The sequence below is a fragment of the Rhinatrema bivittatum genome, chromosome 6 (genome assembly GCF_901001135.1).
Source record: "Rhinatrema bivittatum chromosome 6, aRhiBiv1.1, whole genome shotgun sequence".
NCBI classification, from domain to species: Eukaryota; Metazoa; Chordata; class Amphibia; order Gymnophiona; family Rhinatrematidae; genus Rhinatrema; species Rhinatrema bivittatum.
Window position 1 is genome coordinate 6,355,918 of NC_042620.1, and position 20,767 is coordinate 6,376,684.

The 20,767-nt window shown below is 46.1% G+C and overlaps 1 protein-coding gene across 1 annotated transcript in view; it reads right to left on the reverse strand.

Annotated features, from left to right (window-relative positions):
* The window catches only part of SPEG (striated muscle enriched protein kinase), a 497,600-nt gene that overhangs the window by 104,011 nt on the left and 372,822 nt on the right, over positions 1–20,767 (reverse strand). Inside the window, exons 30-31 of the mRNA XM_029605011.1 lie at positions 11,607–11,649; positions 1,070–1,138 (exon numbers count right to left, since the gene is read on the reverse strand). Coding sequence (XP_029460871.1) covers positions 1,070–1,138; positions 11,607–11,649 — 112 coding nt within the window. The remainder of the gene's footprint in view (positions 1–1,069; positions 1,139–11,606; positions 11,650–20,767) is intronic.

Consider the following 20,767-nt stretch of genomic DNA (forward strand, 5'->3'; position numbering starts at 1 on the left):
CACTCGCCGGTGCACGTGATTCAGTATTCAAATTAGGTGGTGCGGTAGAAACGGGCAAAAGGAGGCGCTAGGGACACTAGCGCATCCCTAGCGTCTCCTTTTAGCCCGGAGCGGTGGCTGTCAGCGGGTTTGACAGCTGACGCTCAATTTTGCCGGCGTCGGTTCTCGAGCCCGCTGACAGCCACGGGCTCGCAAACCAGATGCCGGCAAAATAGAGCGTCCGGTTTTCGGCCCGACAGCCGCCGGCCCATTTAAAATTTTTTTTCTTTTTTTTTTTAAACTTTTTTTACCCTTCGGGACCTCCGACTTAATATCGCCATGATATTAAGTCGGAGGGTGCACAGAAAAGCAGTTTTTACTGCTTTTCTGTGCACTTTCCCGGTGCCGGCAGAAACTAGCGCCTACCTTTAGGTAGGCGCTAGTTTCTTAAAGTAAAATGTGCGGCTTGGCTGCACATTTTACTTTCTGTATCCCACACGCATACCTAATAGCGCCCTCAACATGCATTTGCATGTTGAGGGCGCTATTAGGTGCCGCGCGTTGGACGTGCGCTTTCCTCCCCTTACTGAATAAGGGGTAAGGGAAAACGCGCGTCCAAGAGCAGGCTAACCGTGCGCTCCATCGGAGCGCACTGTACTGTATCGGCCTGATAGTGAGGTCCATATTCAAAAGCATTTAGCTGGATAACTCAGAAGTTACCCAGCTAAATGAAGGTTTGGGGAATTTTCTGGCTAAAAGGTTAGTTTGAATTCCTGGAACAAGTCTTCTATTCTCCAGTCTGGATGAGGTTCAGGATGCTGCAGAGGCAGCACTAACAGCCCCTGGATGGAAGGGGCAGAGTCCCAATAACTGTGGTGACAGCTACGGGTGGGACTTACAGCCCAGGACTGCTACCTCCTAACCAAGGACTGATGCTGTAAATGGACAGGGGACATAAAAAGAGAACTGGAAATTAGGGCTCATGGCTTCATAGCCCAACAGGGTCTCGATCTGACTGAGCTAGAAGCCAAAGGAGAAACAGGAAACTACAGCGACACAAACAAAAGAGAAGAATTATTCCTGCACTCACCTGCCACTTCCTACGAGAGAGAAAAAGCTTCAGGAGATCCGAGCTAATGCTCTTCCCCTTTGCTAATGTCTAAAAGAGAAAGAAGAGATGCAATACAGAGTACAATAATATCACTGCATCTCTCACTAAGAACATAAGAACAGGCCATGCTGGGTCAGACCAAGGGTCCATCAAGCCCAGCATCCTGTTTCCAACAGAGGCCAAACCAGGCCATAAGAACCTGGCAAGTACCCAAACATTAAATGAACAGATCCCAAGCTACTAATCCTTATTGATTAATAGCAGTTTATGGACTTCTGCTCTAGGAACTAATCCAAACCTTTTTTAAACCCAGCTACATTAACTGCCATAATCACATCCTCTGGCAATGAATTCCAGAGCTTAATTATGCACCGAGTGAAAAAGAATTTTCTTTGATTTGTTTTAAATGAGCTACTTGCTAACTTCATGGATTGCTCCCTGGTCCTTCTATTATCTGAGAGAGTAAATAACTGATTTATATTAACTTGTTCAATCCTTTCTTGATTTTGTAGACTTCTATCAAATCCCCTCTTAGCCGTCTCTTCTCCAAGCTGAACGGCCCTAACCTCTTTAGCCTTTCCTCATAGGGGAGCTGTTCCATCCCCTTTATCATTTTGGTCGCCCATCTCTGTACTTTCTCCAGTGCAACTATCCATATCATTCACTGTTACAGTGCACCACTGCACCCCTCACAACCCCTATTATTGACTTTGATAGAGTGTGTCATGCACCCCTCACTATCTATATTACTCACTGCTCCAGTGCACCACTGCACTCTTCACTATCCATATCATTGACATTGATAGAGTGTGTCATGCACCCCTCATTATTCATATCCCTCACTGCTACAGTGCATCACTGCACCCCTCATTACCCATATCCCTTAATAGTACCATGCAAAATCGCACCCCTCACTATCCATATCATCACTGCTACAGTGCATTACTGTACCTCTCACTATCCATATCCCTCACATACAGTACATTACTGCATCCCTCACTATTGATATTATTCACTGCTACAGAGCATCACTGCACCCTCACTATCTATACCAACCTCACTGCTACAGACCATCACTGCACCCCTCAATATTCATAACACTCACTATTACACTGCATTATTGCACCCCTCACTATCCATATCTCACTGCTACAGTGTGCACTGCTCCCTTCACTGTCCATATTACTTCTTGCTACATTGCATCACTGTATGACTCGCTATCCATAACACTTATATTGCTGGAGTGCATCATTGCATCACCCACTATCCATATCACTCACTGCTACAGTGTATCACTGCATCCCTTAATATCCATATCAATTACTGCTACACTGAGTACTTCACCCTCATCATGCATATCACCCAATACTACAGTGCATCACTGCACCCCTAACTAGCCATATCACCTACTGCTATAGTGCATCACTGCTTTCATGATTCATATCACTCACTGCTACAGTGTGTCAGTACACCACCATCCACATCACTCATTGCTAAAGTTGTTACTTTTCCACTCACTATCCATTTCATTCACATGTAACATGCATCACTGCATATCTCAATATGCATATTACTCCCTGCTAAAGTGTGTCACTGCAGCCTTGACTATCCATATCCGATTGCTACTGTGTGCCACTGCATCCTAACTATGCATATCTCTCACTACTATAGGTTGTCATGCTCCCTCACTATTCATATCATTCACTGCTACAATGTATTTAAAATGCTATTATCCTTTTCTTTTTCCTTCCTCTCCTAGTTTAAGCATCCCTGTTTTTTGTAACTGCTTTCTTCCGCACTACAGTTCCAGTTTGTTTTTTCTTTCTGTGCACCACTGTTTTAATGTAAACCAGCATGATGTGATTTTATCATGAATGCAGGTATATAAAAACCTTAAATAAATAAAATAAATAAATGTATCACTGCATCTCCCACTATCTGTATCACTCAATGCTACACTGTGTCACTCATCTCCTCTCTATCCATATCACTTATTAGTACATTGCATTACTGAACCCCTCCCTAATCATATCACTTTTACAGTGTGTCACTGCACCCATCACTATCCATATTATTTAAGTCCTACAGTGTACATTGCTCGCCTCAGTAACCATATTACTCACTTCTACAGTACATCACTGCGCCCTTCATTATCCATGTTACCCACTGCTTCAGTGCATCACTCTACCTCTCACTATCCATATCACTCACATTGATACAATGCAATACTGCATCTCTCACTATGCATATTACTGCTTCAGTGCGTCATTGCACCCCTCACTATGTATATCATTCACTGCTACAGTACAACACTGCACTTCTCACAATCCATATCCCTTACTGCTGCAGTGTGTCACTGCACCACTCACTATAAATATCCCTCACTGCTACAATGCATCACTGCACTCCTCAATGTCCATATTACTCACTGCTACAGTGCACCACGGTACCCCTCAGAATTCATTTCAATCACATAGAGTGTGTCATGGCAACTCTCACTATCCATATTACTCTCTGTTACATCACTGCACCCCTCATTATCTATATCACTCACTATTACAGTGTCTCACTGCTCTCCTCACTATCCATAGCACTCACAGCTGCAGAGCATTACTGTACCCCTCACTATCCATATCACATACTGATACAGTGCATTAGTGTACCCCTCATTATCCATATCCCTCACTGCGGTAGTGTGTCAAGGCATTTCTCACAATCCATATCCATCACTGCACCGCTCACAATCATATCACTCACATTGATAGAGTGAGTCATGGCACCTCTCACTATCCATATGACACTCCTACAGTGTACCAATTTATATCTTACTATCCATATCATTCACTGCTGCAGTGTGTTACTGTACCCCTCGCTATCCATATACTTCACTGCTATAGTGTGCACTGCTCCCCTCACTGTCAATATTAGTCACTGCTACAATGTATCACTGCACCCTTCACTATCTATATCACTTTTCACTGCTAGAGTGTGTCACTGCACCCCTCACTGTCCATATCACTCACTGCTACAGTATCATTGCTTTCCTCAATATCCATATTACTCACTGCTACAGTGTGTCACTGCTGTCTTCACTGTCCATATCACTCTGCTTACAGTGCATCACTACACTCTTCACTATCCATATCAGTCACTACTACAGTGTTTCACTGATCTCCTCACTATCCATATCATTCACTGCTAGGGTGTTACTGCTTTTCTTATTATCCATATCATTCACTGTTATAGTGTGCCACTGCACCCCTCACTGTTCATATCCATCACTGCTACAGTGTGCACTGTTTTCCTCACTGTCCATATTACTTACTGCTGCAGTGTGTTACAGCACCCCTCACTATCCATATCTCTCACTGATAAAGGGTGTCACTGCACCTCTCACTATCCATATTACTCACTCCTAGAATGTGCATTGCTTTCCTCAATATCCATATCACTCACTGCTACTGTGTCACTGCACCCCTCACTATCCATATCCCTCACTGCTACAGTGTGCATTTCTGTCCTCATAATCCATATCATTTACTGCTACAGTATGTCACTGCATATCTCACTATCAATTTCACTCATTGCTACACTGCATCACTGCAAACCTCACTATCCATATCACCTACTGCTACAGTGCATTACTGCACAGTTCATTATTCATGTCACCCACTGCTACAGTGCATCACTATACCCCTCACTATCGGTATCACTCACATTGATACAAAGCATTACTGCACCTCTCACATTATCCATATTACTCACTGCTTCAGTATGTCACTGCATCCCTCACTATCCACATCACTCACTGCTATGATGCATCACCACATTCCTCACTATCCTTATCACTCACTGGTACACTGACTCACTGTACCCCTCACTATCTGTATTACTGCTACAGTGGATCATTGCACCTCTAATTATCCAAATCATTTCCTGCTACAATGAATCAGTACAACCCTCACTAGCCATATCAAGCACTGCTACAATGTTTCACTACACCCCTTACTATCCATATCACTCACTCACTGCTACTGAGTGTAAAGGAAAATTGGTTCTTGCCTGCTAATTTCCATTCCTGGAATATCACGGATCAGTCCACACTTCTGGGATTATGCCTCCCTTCCAGCAGATGAAGACAGAGAAGGCTTTACTGGCACAGGCATATAATCCGGAGTGCCACCTGCAGTCCCTCAGTATTGACCTGTACCCAAGCCATGATTATCCCAATAACAATCCTAACAAAAATTTAAACAACATCCCACAAATGAGCAAGGGGAAAAGAGGTTAAAACCCCACCTTGAAAGAGAATGCTTCAATTCAAAACTCCAAACCAGGAGAACAAACTGGAAATCTTAAGTAGCTCTGTTGCCTATATGCAACAGAACCATGACAGAAGTGCGAGCAGACTCTCCCACACACAGGGCAGGACTCTGGACTCTGGATCAGTCCAGACTCCTGGGGTGTATCCAAGCTTCCCTAATTAGGGTGGGACTGTGAGAGTCTCCCTCAAAGAACACTCTCACCAAAGCCCATGGCTTCTGGAGCCTGGAAATCCAAATAATAATGTCTGGTGAAAGTTTGCAATGAATTAGAAGTAGCTGCCCGACAAATTTCCTGCGGTGACACCAGCTGGCATTTGGCCCAAGAAGTCACCTGAGATCAAATTGAATTTATTTATTTAACACTTTTCTATACCGACCTTCATGGTTAAAAGACCATATCAGATCGGTTTACATCGAACTGGGGGACTGAACCAAAGACATTAGTTTAAACAGGAAAAACAAAGTTACATTCAACAAGGCTGGTAAACTTGGAGGCATAGACTGCTGGAAGAAAAAAGGCCTAGGAACGCGGTAACAAGTATAAACAATTGGTGAGTCAGGGGAATTCTCAATCCCACTGGGACAGGATGAATGAGTTCTCAATCCCACTGGGACAGGATGCCCCTTACAGATAAAAGCCGAGCTTATTGCTTCTTTCAACCATTGCGCTATTGTAGATTTTGAAGCCTTCTGCCCCTTCTTAGGACCACTCCAAAGCACAAAGAGATGATCAGACACCATGAAGCTATTGGTGACTTTGAGATAACGCAACAAAGCCCGCTTCACATCCAAACATTGTAGGTCTTTAGCGTGCGGAGCCAACGTGTCCAAATCTGGAAAGGCCAGAAGTTCCACAGGTCTGGTTCAAATGAAATGCTGACACAACCTTCAGGAGAAAAGAGGGCACCATCCTCAAAGAGATTCTGGAATCCAAGATCCTCAGGAAAGGTTCTCTGCATGACAGTACTTGAAGTTCCGAAATCCTATGGGTGGAATAAACGGCTACTAGAAACACCACCTTCAACGTGAGATCCTTTACCGTTGCCCTTCTTAAAGGTTCAAATAGAGCCACATACATCCTTCTACGGGCTAGATTGAGGTTCTATGAGGGACATATTCTCCACAACTGAGGACACAGATGTTTTGCCCTGTGAAGGAAGCGAACCACATCAGGGTGATCAACCAACGACACTCCATGCACCTTGCCTTGAAGACAGCCCAAGGCCACAACCTGAACCTTAAGAGAGCTAAAGGCCAAGTCTTTCACCAAACCATTCTGTAAAAGAGCCAAGATGTGACTTATTGAGACCTGAGTCGAGATTACTCCTTGACTGGCGCATCAGGACTCAAAGACTTTCCAGAGCCTTACATATGATAAAGAAGTGGAAGTCTTTCTAGCCTGCAACAAGGTGGTAATGACATCCTCCGGATATCCTTTTTCTCTCAAATGCCGCCTCTTAAAAGCCAAGCCATGAGCCAAAAGTGATCCATCTGATCCGAAAATATCGGACCCTGCCAAAGAAGGTTCGGCAAATGAGCGAGCCGCAATGGACTGTCGACCATCAGGTTGACCAGATCTGCAAACCATGGGTGCCTTGGCCACTCTGGCACCATCAGAATCACTTCTCTGGGGTGATTTTCTATTTTCCATATCAGCTTTCCCACCAGAGGCCACAGGGGGAACACGTAAAGGAGGATTTCTTGGGACCAAGGCAGAACCAGAGCATCCATGCCTTCTGCTCCGTGCTCTCATCTGTAACTGAATTGGGGCACCTTGGCATTCTTCCACAATGCCATCAAGTCCAGGCAGGGAATACTCCATTGGCGACATATCAGAGCCATCGCCTCTCCCAACAGATCCCACTCCCCTTGATCCAGTTTCTGCCCATTGAGAAAATCTGCTTGCACATTGTTTACTCCAGCAATATGAGATGCTGCGAGCATCACTAGATGCCGCTAAACCCAGAGAAATAACTCCTGAGCTTCCTGGGCTACCGCCCGACTCCTGGCTCCCCCTTATCAGTTTATATAAGCCACCGTGGTTGTGTTGTCCGACAAGATGTGTACTGAGTGGCCACTCAGAGGTACAAAAGCAAGTAACGTGCACTACACTGCCCTCTTTTCCAAACAATTGATAGACCTGGACTTCTCTTCCTTGGACCATTGCTGACTGATTCTGGCATACCACTCCTGAGCCAAAGGGACTGGTATTGGTGGTAACAAACCGCCAAGCCCACTCCATGCCTTAGATGCTCATGACCAAGCCACCATGAAAAATTGGACCTGGAAGGTTCCTCGAGCAACACTGGAAGGTGAAACTGCTCCAACAAAGGATCTCAATGTGAAAGGAGGGACCGCTAAAGAGGCCTCATATGCACAAAGGCCCAAAGGACCAGCTCCAATGTCGAGGCCATAGAGCTCAACACTTGAAGGTAATCCCAGACTCTGGGAACCACTGCATCCAACAACTTGCATACCTGCTTCTGCAGCTTGAGAATATGATCCTCTGTAAGGAAAACCTTCCCTACCCTGGTGTCAAAATGTGTTCCCATGAACTCCAGAACCTGAGACAGGGTGAGATGACTCTTTGTCAAATTCACCACCCAGCCTAGAGACCGCAACTGCTCAAAGACCTGAGCTACCACTTGAGCCCCAAGAGCTTCCGACCTTGCCTGAATTAGCCAGTCATCCAAATATGGATGAACCAAGATGCCCTTCTTCCTGAGTGTCGCTGCCACAACCACCATTACCTTGGTAATGGTGGTAACGAATCGCTAAGCGCACTCCATGCGTTAGATACTCATGACCAAGTCACCATGAAAAATTGGACCTGGAAGGTTTGTGCCAATGTTGCCAAACCAAACGTAAGGGCACAAAACTGAAAAATTTTCCCAAGGACCATGAAGCACAGAAACTGCTGGTGATATGGATGGACTGGAATGTGCATATATGCCTTGGTCAGGTCTAGAGAAGGCAGGAACTCTCCTTTGCGCACTGCTACAATCACTGAATATAGAATCTCCATTCAGAAGCGAGGAACCCCGAGAGCCACATTCACATTCTTTAAATCCAAAATTGGACAGAAGGACCCTTCCTTCTTCAGGACCATGAAATAAATGGAATACCATAGGAACAGGAACCATGGCTCTCAGTTCTTGTAACTGTTCCAGGGTTTCTTGGACCACCTTTCTCTTGCAGCAAGGTGCACAAGGGGAAACCACCAACAAGTCCCACAGCAGGCAAGACAATTCTAATGCATAGCCTTCTCTTATCACACTGAGGATCCACTGGTTTGTTGTGATTTTGGTCCACTCTTCATAAAATAGAGTCAGACATCCCCCAATAAGAGGAAGAGAGGAGTGGACTGGCGTCACTTCATTGGTAGGACTTTGCTCCACCAGAACCCTGGCTGAGACCTTCTCTGCCTGATTTTCTGCCCCCTCAAACGAGCTGATTCCAGGTTTGCTACCTTCGGGTGCCTTGCCTCTGAGATCCTACCGAGGGCACACTCAGGTGAAACCGTCTATTTGACTGAAACCGGGAAAACCTGGCAAAGGAGCCTCTGTTTCCTTTTGGCTTATCTTCTGGCAGCCTATTCCCTTTGATCTCCCCGAGATGCATCACGAGCTCCTCTAAGTCTTCTCCAAACAGAAGCTTCCCCTTGAAGGCTCCCAACTGAGACTTAGACCAAACATCTGCTAACCAGTTCCTCAACCAAAGGAGCCTCCTGGCCGACACCGCAGACATCATAATTCTCGACAAAGTCCTGATGAGGTCAAACAGAGCATATGCAACTTAAGCTGCTTCCACCTCCAAACAGTCCACCTGCATGGCCTTTGACAGAGATAGTGTTCTAGTAGCCTGTAATTGCTGCACCTAGCATAAACTGGCTCTCTGCATGAAGCTACTCCACATAACAGCACGAATGCCAAGTGCAGACACCTCAAATATCTTCTTGAGATTTATTTCCAACTTCCTGCCCTGCATATCCTTCAGCAACACTGAGCCAGTCACAGGGATGATGGTCTTCTTAGTGACTGCTGACACTGATGCATCCACCTTAGGGAGCGCCAACAGCTCAAGCGTGTCCTCAGGCAATGGTTACAACTTCACCATCACCAGGCCCACCTTAGGGCCCATCTTTGAAGTGTCCCAGTCCCTGACCACCAGCTTTTCCATAGAGTTGTGAAAGGGGAAGGCTTTCACTGGACCCATAAGGCCATCCATGACTGGATCCACTCCCTCTTGATCCGACTTCTCCTGAGAAACCTTGATCCCCAACTCCTTGAGAACATGAGGAATCAAGGGCTACAACTCTTATTTCTGGAAAAGATGCACCACCTTTGGTCGTTCCCTTCTGCAATAAGCACCTGGTTCAAAACTCCATCAGGATCTAGATCATATGGGCTATTATCAGGCACAGCTGGATCCTTGTCAGGCATAGTTGGATCCGGAAAGGCAGGAACCTGTGGAGTTCCATCCCCTGAATCATCGGAGTTGACATCCGGACTGCCTGGAACTGACCTCATCTCAAGGAGCCTGGGTGCCTTCCATGGAACTGGACCCAAGGACCCTCTAGGTCTTTTGCCCGGTCACAGACCACCTGGCCTCTGAGCTTGGTCTGAGAACCTCCCAGCTACCTTACATCCCAAATATGCCTCGTGCATAAGAAGGTCAAACTCTGATGAAAATGGAGTGGGAACCTCCAATCCATCTCAGGGAGAATCTCCCTCACTGTCAGAATCAGCCTCTCTCTGGTGAACACAGCCCTGTCCCATCAGAGACAATGGGGGAGGGGGGATACAGATTTTCTCCCCTCCAAAACAGCCCTGTAAGCCTTCAGCTCCCAACAACGTCCGCTTTTCCCGCACCCGACAGGAGAGGGGCTGCTGACTTCAAATGCGCTCCTGCACCTGACTTCTGCTTTGGCTGCCACTCCGATGTGACTTCTGCCAGCTTCGACCTGCCCTCTGCACCACAGAGGCAACGGTGACACAACCCAGCGCGGACAATCACGCGAGACCATCACCACATGAGCGGCATGTGCTGCCGCGCGCCATCAAAACAAGCAGCACTATGCCGCCTGCAGTAAGGCTTGAGAACATGGCAAAAGCAGCCCTGCCATGCCATGTGGGAACTCACCTCCCAGCAGCCCTGCAAGTCCTCATTTTTTTTTTGTAAAACTCTTTTTTTTTTTAAACTTTACTCAGACAGAGGAAGGAAAAACAACACAAAGGGTACTTCCCTGTGCCGAAGAGCTGCCGGATTCCACCTGTTCTCTTTGCAGCCCCACCAACTATTCAACCCTCTGGTGGCAAAAAGCCGAGACAGACAAGGGTCCCCAACCCCCTGCTTGTTCCTCTCAACACCAGGAGAGACAATAAAAAGAATCTTTGTTCTCTCCCTCTCTCTTTTTCTCTCCAGACTGCAGGGATTGCACCTCTACCATCTGCTGGAGACAGAGAAATACTGAGGGACTGCAGGTGGCACTCCGGGTTATGTGGCAGTGCAACTCTCTCTGTCTCCATCTGCTGGAAGGGAGGTGAAATCCCAGGAGTCTGGACTGATCCGGGTGTGAACAGGAACTGCACCCCTCACTATCTATATCACACCTTGCTACTGTGTTTGTCACTGCTCTCCTGACCATCCATATCCCTCCCTGCTGCACGGTAAATTACTCACTGCAATGGGACATCATATGCCCAGCTATCTATATTACTCCTTACTGTGACTCCATCAATCCTTTCTGTTCATTAGGATACCATTTCACCATTTCAGCTGTCCATCTCACTCATGAGCAGATTCTGTTAGGGAACAGTTAGTTTTTACTTTTTCCAGGAAAACACTTTAACTTTGGGAGGAAAAGATCATCCCAGGGTAAGAGAGGAGTTCTGTCTTTATATTCAGCTAATCCTGTTCCACTACAGGAGCCCAGCCCTCTCTTACATTTCGCTCTCCCGTGAAGACAGGAGATGTCTCTATGGTTATTTTGCACAGGCCTTCTTCCACACTCACCCTCCTTGCCAATAACCTGAAAGAGCCTGAGTAGAGACCCATCCAGTGCTCAGCCAATGGCTTCCCTCTCCAACACTGCCACAGGTCTGATTTTCTGAGTATACAAGCTCCCAAGTAATCTCAGTCTGAATCCTCTTATCTTAGCCACCAAACACCAGACAGATAGTTCTACCAACCTTCAACCAGGGGTGCTCCAGTGTCTCCTCTGCACTGGGTCTCCTGCAAATCAAAGAACGGAAGAACTCTGAATAAAATAAAATGATTTAGCAAGAGAAGGCTAGAAGTAAAGGGGTCTCAGATTTTCAGAAGCACGGTACTCTCACAGACCAGACAGGCAACGCCGAAAGGAAACAACCAGAAGGAGCATAATCCTGTCACCTTCAGCAATTACAATGGGACAAAACAGCAATTCGTAAGAGCAAGATTTGAACTCAAACATTGTGAAGAGAACCTCCCCTCTTGGACCCTACTAATTAGCCTTGTTTTAATGATGCCAATGGCTGTACCTAACAGATGATAGCAGCTCCCACTCATTGGGCAGAAATCCTTCACCCTGTTCTATGGCGCACGTGAGCTCAAGGAATGGTGACCACACACAAGGGGCGCTATCCACACAAAAAGAAATTCATGGACAAGGAGTCACGATACAATGCTGGCGGGAAGGAGGGAGGCTGCCTGGAAGAGCCCCCAGCACTGTGAGAGGATCACAGAAGGTGCTGGTAAGAGCAGGGACAGGGGGGGGAGGGGGGGGAGAGGTAGGGTAAAAGAAATGGGCCTGGGTGTTGGCTGAAAGGAGTTTAACCCTTGAAAGCTCATCACAGATGTATTAAGCTAATCCCATAAAAAGATCTCACCTACACCCTGTTTATTTGTCTAGATGTATTGCCTGCTCTTTTGAATAAGGAATACACCCAAGGCAGGGTATAACATATTGGAAGCATTACTGCAGTCACTAGCATGGTCGGTGTAGCAGTTATTAGGTCCAGTCTGGAAAAGTGGACAGTGAGAGCTAAACCTGCCGTGAAAAAACACTGCAGCAAGACAACAGGATCTAGCAGCAAGTTCCAGGTACTTGTAAATGGTGCCAGGCAGCTTATAGTAATCAGTTTAAGGTGCTCAGAAATGGGTGTTGCACAATTTTAGTCATTTTAAGGCATGGAGGAAAGGAGAAATATATTCTTACATGATAATTTCTTTTCCTAGAGTCCAGCCAGACTAATCCAGATGCATGGGTTATATGCCCACTGATTGGTGACCAGCAGATGGAGACAGAGACTAACTGATGTCATCCTTTATAAGCATCCAAGCTGACCTCAACCTGCCAGTATTACCTGTAAAATTTAGACCCCCTTCAAAGCAGGGAGCTTCTAAAATTAAACTTACCTCTCTCTGCAAGTGTGAAATGTAGACTCCTTCGGAATCATATTACCTGTAACAGTTGTTTGGCAGAACAGGGAGGGTTCTGGACTGGTCTGGCTGGACTCAGGGAAAGGAAATTATCAGGTAAGAATAAACTTCTCCATCCTCTGCATCCAGCCAGATCAGTTTAGACACATGGGACATTCCCAAGCTACTCCTGAACAGGGTAGGATGCTGCCAACACCCGTTCTCAAGACTTCCGATGAAAAGGAGGAGGCCTCCTCTCTAGTTTGCACATTGAATTGATGATACTTTGAGAAAGACGCTGACCTACAAAGTAAGCTCCACCCATAAAGATGCCTGAGCTCTAGTAGAATGTATTCCGATATGCCTAGGCAAGGATTTACCTCTACCAGTGTAAGCAATGGTAACGAGATCCTTAATCCAACATGCCAAAGAAGCCTTGATCACTGCATCTCCCTTTCTTACACCATTGAATAATATAAACACATGATCAGAAACTCTGAAATCATTTATAAGCCATAGGTGCCTCAAAAGAATTCTTCTTACATCTAAATAGAAAAATTGCCTATATGCCTTCCTGCCACAACTCTTTTTAAGGACGGCAGACAGTTACCTGATTCAGAAGAAAGGCCAACACTACCTTAGGAAGGAAGGAAAGCACTGTGTAGATCTTGACAACATCCTTAAAGGAGAATCTTCAAAGAGCCGTGCATGTACAGAGCATGCACGGCTAAGCATGTAAATAGCATATAAATGCAGATTAAATACTCACATATACGCTATTTTATAAATATGCACAAATATGCTATTTTATAAATACTCGCATATACGCTATTTTATAATTACTCGCATATATGCTATTTTATAAATATTCACAAATACGCTATTTTATAAATACTTGCATATACACTATTGTTATACGGCCGGCCTCTAAAGGCCTCTCATTCTGTTGAGAAAGGCGGCCTCGAGGGCCTTGCATTCTGTGGAGAACAGGATGTTTTCGTGTGCCCTTGGGCCTCAGCCCAGCCCCAGACGAATCCAGGGCTGAACCGAAGGTTGACGACGTGACCCAGCATGGCTAAACACGGTCTTACCCTCTGCCGGACCTGCAAGCTCCCAGAGCCAACAACAGAAGATGTTGGTAGGGGAACGGTCCTCCGACTGTTCCAAGCCCTTTCGTACCTGCCGCTTGAATCGGGAAGGAGCAGCAGGCTGGCATGAGGATGAGGGCAGACGGAGACCTTGACACGTAGACAGAACTATGATTGATGCGACGGCATCTCGGACAAGACTGGGTTGATGCGAGGGCATCTCGGAAGAGACTGGATTGATGCGACGGCATCACTGACGAAGACCCTTGGTACTTGACAACAGCTGGGAGGAAGGACCTTTGCACTGTCTCTCAGGGCGTCCTACTCAGGCCACCCACGGGACTGAGTAGCGGACCACCCTGTCCCACTGCGCGCCCTACACAGCCCTTGGAGGCTGGTCACGGACCACGAGGAGAATGGGACAAGCGCAGGGAAGGTCCAGGCAAAGAGGAACTCCAATGACGGAATCGATGTCACCTGAAGCTCCCTCTATGGCTGGCGGGAACAGAGGCTCTGGAGCACAGGGACCAATCCCACCTGCAGACCACTCCATTCTCGGGCACACACCATCCGAGAACCACAGCTCTACAGGAACAGAAGGCTCAGGAGCACCAGACGAAGACGCAGGGAAGAACATCCTGGAAGGCAGGCACATCAGGAGGTAGAAGATCATGATGAGACATCAGGACATGGACCGGGACCTCAGGCAAGATACCAAGACACGAAGACGTGGTAGAAGGCAGACCAGACGAGGAGCTCCACGAAGAACAGAAGACCTTACAAGACTCTGGCAGGCAGGAGCCTCCAGAGGAATGACACTCCGATGCAAGGCAACGACAGACTGAGAAGACAGCCCTTTTATAGGGCTCAAGCAGGAAGTCCACTCCCTAGGTGGGGCCAGTACCCTTCCTGTGCCTGGCCGTTTAAATCATGAAGAAAGGCATGCGCCGGCGCCTAAGGAGCAAGCAGGAACAAGGCTGTGCAGGACCGTGGACAGCAGCCTGCACAGCATCATCGCCTAGACGCAGGCTGGGCCTGAGGAGCAGGCCCTGACGTCAGCAGCGGTTTCAGCTGCTGAGGGGAGCCCCGGGGTGGCTCCAGCTGCCGGATGGACCCCGGGGCTTGCAGCCTAGCGCTGCGAAGATGACAGTGGCATCGGGGGCAGTCCTGGCCCCGCGGTGAGGGGCAGGAAGGCCGCGGCTCCAACCGCGGAGGAGATGATGATCCGGGGCGGCCTCCGGGCCGCGTGGGGCAGGTGAGACCGCGGCTCCAGCCACGCAGGAGGCCCGATGGCGGCATCCCTGCCGCGTCGGGTGAAGAAGGCAGCATCGTGAGTCTGCTCGCGGGGGAGCCCGCGGGCAGTACAGTTCATAACAGCTATTTTATAAATATTCACAAATATGCTATTTTTTAAATATTCGCAAATACGCTATTTTATAAATACTCATATATATGCTATTTTATAAATATTCACAAATATGCTATTTTATAAATATTTGCAGATGCTATTTTATAAATATTCACATATATGCAATTTTATAAACATTCGCATATACGCTATTTTATAAATATTCACAAAAATACTATTTTATAAATATTCACATATATACTATTTTATAAATACTCATGTATATGCTATTTTATAAATATTCACAAATATGCTATTTTATAAATACTCGCATATATGCTTTTTTATAAATATTCACAAATACGCTATTTTATAAATATTCGCATACATGCTATTTTATAAATACTTGTATATACGCTATTTTATAAATATTCACAAATACTCTATTTTATAAATATTCACATACAGGCTATTTTATAAATATTCACAAATTCGCTATTTTATAAATACTCGCATATATGCTATTTTATAAATATTCACAAATAAGCTATTTTATAAATATTCGTATATATGTTATATTATAAATATTCACAAATATGCTATTTTAAAATACTCGCATGCAGGCTATTTTATAAATATTCACAAACACGCTATTTAATAAATACTCACATATAGACTATTTTATAAATATTCACAAATACGCTATTTTATAAATATTCGCATATACGCTATTTTATAAATATTCACAAATATACTATTTTATAAATATTCACATATATACTATTTTATAAATACTCATGTATATGCTATTTTATAAATATTCACAAATATGCTATTTTATAAATACATATATGCTTTTTTATAAATATTCACAAACACGCTATTTAATAAATACTCACATATAGACTATTTTATAAATATTCACAATAATATGCTATTTAATAAATACTTGCATGTAGGCTACTTTATAAATACTCACAAATACGCTATTTAATAAATACTTGCATGTAGGCTATTTTATAAATACTCACAAATACGCTATTTTATAAATACTTGCCTAGATGCTATTTTATAAATACTCCCAAATACGCCTGCCTCAGAAGCTGCCGGCTGACAGCACCTGGGCCCCAGAATGAGATTGCGGTGTGCAGAGAACCTGTGGGAGAGTGTGAGTGTGTGAGTGATTTCCTTCCTGACTGGTTTCCCTTGTATTATCTGGGAACCTGCCTGCCTCAGACTCTGCCGGTTGACGTCACCTGGGGCCCCAGTGGTGCATACCGTGATCTTATGAAAAAAACTTAGATCTTGATGAAAAACCCTAGGTTTTTGGCTGTAGGGGATACATTTAAATTTCAGGGAATCAGTTATACCTTTTTGATCCCATCCAGCTGGAGAATTTCCTACAAAATAAGTCTTTTCCTTCTTTGGATATTAATGCTTCAATGTAAATCCAGGATGAGCCGTATTAGAAACAGTGCTAGGATTTTCCTGTTGATTTAAATCAAGAATATGTCTCTCCCCGTAATCTGGTTTGGCGATATACTGGAATATTGCTTTTTGTGTTAAACTATATATTGATATAACTGTTTCTTTTTTGATTTCTTAAATCAAGTCTTCTTGAATGAAGACTTTCCCGTTTCAGAGCTGCTGTCATCACATCCTTCACCTTTGAAGAGAGTTCTCGGAGCCGATGCCAAGCTAAAGGCAGAGCCTGAATTGTACATGTCCTCCTAAAAGTGCAGAACGAAGGAACCTCACATGACACTCCCTGATAGGAATGTGCGGGTCAGAAGGCAGAGCTGAATTGTACATGTCCTCCTAGAAGTGCAGAACGAAGGAACCTCACATGACACTCCCTGATAGGAATGTGCGGGTCAGAAGGCAGAGCTGAATTGTACATGTCCTCCTAGAAGTGCAGAACGAAGGAACCTCACATGACACTCCCTGATAGGAATGTGCGGGTCAGAAGGCAGAGCTGAATTGTACATGTCCTCCTAGAAGTGCAGAACGAAGGAACCTCACATGACACTCCCTGATAGGAATGTGCGGGTCAGAAGGCAGAGCTGAATTGTACATGTCCTCCTAGAAGTGCAGAACGAAGGAACCTCACATGACACTCCCTGATAGGAATGTGCGGGTCAGAAGTTCTCCCTGCCTTATCACTACTATGACCAACCTCAGAGCTTCCATTCAGACATAGGACATCTTGAGGATCCCTCCTTCTTAGTTACTACAAAGCAGATGGAATATCAGTCCTGCCCCATTGATATCTCAGGACAGAAACTACCACCCCTATTGTTCAGTGGCTGATCAAGAGCTACTCTTATTGGCTCCCAGTTTGCAATGGAGCGACAAGGGGAAAACATAAATGTGTTGGAAACTGGACGAGGGAACTCCAAGGTGTAACTGTCTCATCTGATTTCCAAAACCCATTGATTGGAGGTGACATGGACCCGACTTGGATAAGACTTTGACACGTGGCTGCCTATCTCCTGGATCAAAGGCTGAGTCACCAATCTTAATTGGGAGCTGTGGGAGAATCCCTGACACCCCTGAGGATCCCTCTTCATCATCTTGCTTGACTGAACAAAAGGACTGAAACCTATTGAAAGACCAAGACCTCTGACTTCCCAAGGACTGATCTTGCTTAAAATTCCTGGAATTTCAGAACCAATTATGGACCTGTCAGTACACAATGTACCCCCTAGGCCCGTCCTCTGGTAGCCCAGGCCAACTTTTCCAAATCCTCAGCACAGAAAAGACTTAATTTAAAAGGAAGCCTAGTCAGATTGGTCTTAGAAATGAAGTCTGTTGACCAATGTCAACCTACGAAATCTTCTAGCCACCAAAATGGAAGCCTTACTTTTTACTGAGATAAACATCAAATCAAAGCAGGTGTCTGCCAATTGGGCAGACCCAGACTCCAAATGAGAAGTATCCTCCAGAATAGTACTATCAGTTGCTACCATCTCCTCCTGAATGCGTTGTGACAAACGTAACCCAGATCTGACTACAACAGAGCTGCAAGCAGCTCCAGCCATACTAGAGGCTTCAAAGGCCTGCTTTAAAATGGACTGTTTCCCTGTACTGAGTTTCGTTAAGAGCAGTGCCGCTGGAATATAATAGTAATCCACCTGGTTACAGAACACACCAGAGCATCTACTTTGGAAAATCTCAGCTTCTCTCACTCTTGAGGCACCAAAGGATACAGTTTGGACAAAGAATGACCTCTTTTAAAATTAACTTCAGGTGATATCTGTTACGGCCCCAGAGTCCGGGAAACCCACCTGGGGAGTGACACAGGACTGCAAGGCAGGACTCAGAGCAAGACAAGGGCCGGTCTTCCTCCTAGCAAGCTCCCTCCCCTGCAAGTTCAGCCCTTGGGTTCTGGGGGCCAGAAGGTCTCTGAGGCAGCAGAACATCATAACCGTGAGTCCACACAGGCAAGGCTTGGACACAGGCAGGTTTGGCTGGCAGGATAAGGCAAGGCTGGATACTAAGCAGGACCTGGAACTAGACAAGGCAAGGGTGAGACAAGGCAAAGTCAAGACTCTGGTACAGGCAGGACACAAGGCTTGGATGAAGGCAGGCAGGACGAGGCAAGGCTGGATACTAAGCAGGACCTGGAACTAGACAAGGCAAGGGTGAGACAAGGCAAAGTCAAGACTCTGGTACAGGCAGGAGTGGACAGGATTCAGGAACAGACAGGACCAGATCAACAAGGCAGTCTAGGGCAGGACTTAGACACGGCAGGCAAGGGAAACACAGAACAAAGAGCACAAAAAGCCGAAGGCAGCAATTCTTGGAACAGACAGAATAGGCTTGAAGGCCTCAAGACTGAGAAGAAGGCAGAAGACCCATAGGTCATAAGGCAAGAACAAGGCAGAAGGCCCGTAGGCTACAAGGCAAGGAAGAAGGCCCGCAAGCCACAAGGCAAGAGAAGAACAAGGGTCAGGTCATGGAGCCAGAAGTGATAGCACGAGGAGACAAGCCTACTATGGCAAGATGGATTTATACAAGGCTGGGACTTGGGTGTGGTAAGGGCGGTGAGGAGGAACTTGACAGGACTAGGGATGAGGCAAGCTGAGAGCCCCTGCTGGTGGGAAGGTGTCATGAAGGTAGGATAATGTTGTATAAGAGGCGAAATCCTAACATTATCCACTCCAGATCCACCAAATCCTTTACGGCTGTAAGCAGAGGAAAGGATTTTGAGGGCTTTCTAATGCTGACTATTAGAGGGTCTTCAGCAGAATCGGGAAGCTCTTTCTCTTATTCAGAGTCCACAGAGAATGAGTGATTAAGGAAGGAAGACATTTCCTCTTTGTGAAAAGACACACCATAGCTGGAGGTGCCATCTTCTCTCTTGGGAGGAAACTTGTTTTCCTCTAACTTGCCCTCACTGTTACTCTTTACAGACCTTCAAACACCCAAGAAATCCTCTTAATCAGATAAACTGCTCTCATCCTCTTTTCTCTAGGCCTGACTCCTGGCCCTGCTTTTCAAAATCTGAAAGCCCTGATGTTCCAACGGGGCGGATGCTGGAACTGAACTTTGTCTGGCGTAAACATTTTTAATTTCCCTGCCTACCGAAGCTCAGGCCAATAAGGAAACTTCCATCACCGAAGAGGCAGAAGATGCCCCTTTACGTGCTGAAGAGAAAGCTGGCGTCTGTTGCCTAGAACTAGGGGCAGGAGGCTCCAGCTCCCTGCTGCTCACCCATGCATCACAAAATGGCCACTGTTCCCAGCACAGTAGTGCTAATGGGTTGAATGGCCGGGCCCGCTGCCGTGGTCCCCTCCCCCCCTGGAGGCCTCCGTACCCACCTGGCATATTTCAGGCTGTCTCTTTCCCACGCTCCCCCCGCAGCAGCCATGATGTCTCCCTGAGAGCTTGCGACTGAGCCGAATTCACCGCCATGGCCAGAGAAGGGAAAAGGGACTCACCCGGTGCCGGCTGGGAAGCCACTCTTCTGCTACCTCTCCCACCATCTCGTTTTCCTTGTTTTTTAATCTATTTTTTTTATTAACTTTATTGCTGTGAAGAAAAGAGGATCCAAGAAAATGAGAGGGAGAGGGAAGAGGGAGGAAAAAAAAGAGGGAAGGAGAGGGAAGGAGAGGGGAAAGCAAGGGAAGCTAACAAGTTCTAGCTCATCGCCCAAATCCAGTCAGCCAACTGGAAGGCCCCTGGCCCCGGCTGTGCTCCGCTGAGGGAGGAAAGACCTGCCTTTCACCTCAGGAGTTGCTGCAGAATTAATACCTCTTATACCAGGACTCTGCTCAACTGAGGGAAGGAGAACTAATCTTTCACCTCAGGAGCTGCCCTGCCAAAAATTCCTTTCCGTTCAGCCTAACCCGGCCTCAGGCCACAGCACGGGATGCTTGCCTACCTCTGCTGAGGTCAGCACAGATGCCTATAAAGGGTGACATGAGTGAACCTGTTAGTCTCTGTCTCCCTCTGCTGGTCAGAGGGCATAACCCATGCGTCTGGACTGGTCTGGGTGGATGAAGAGGAAATT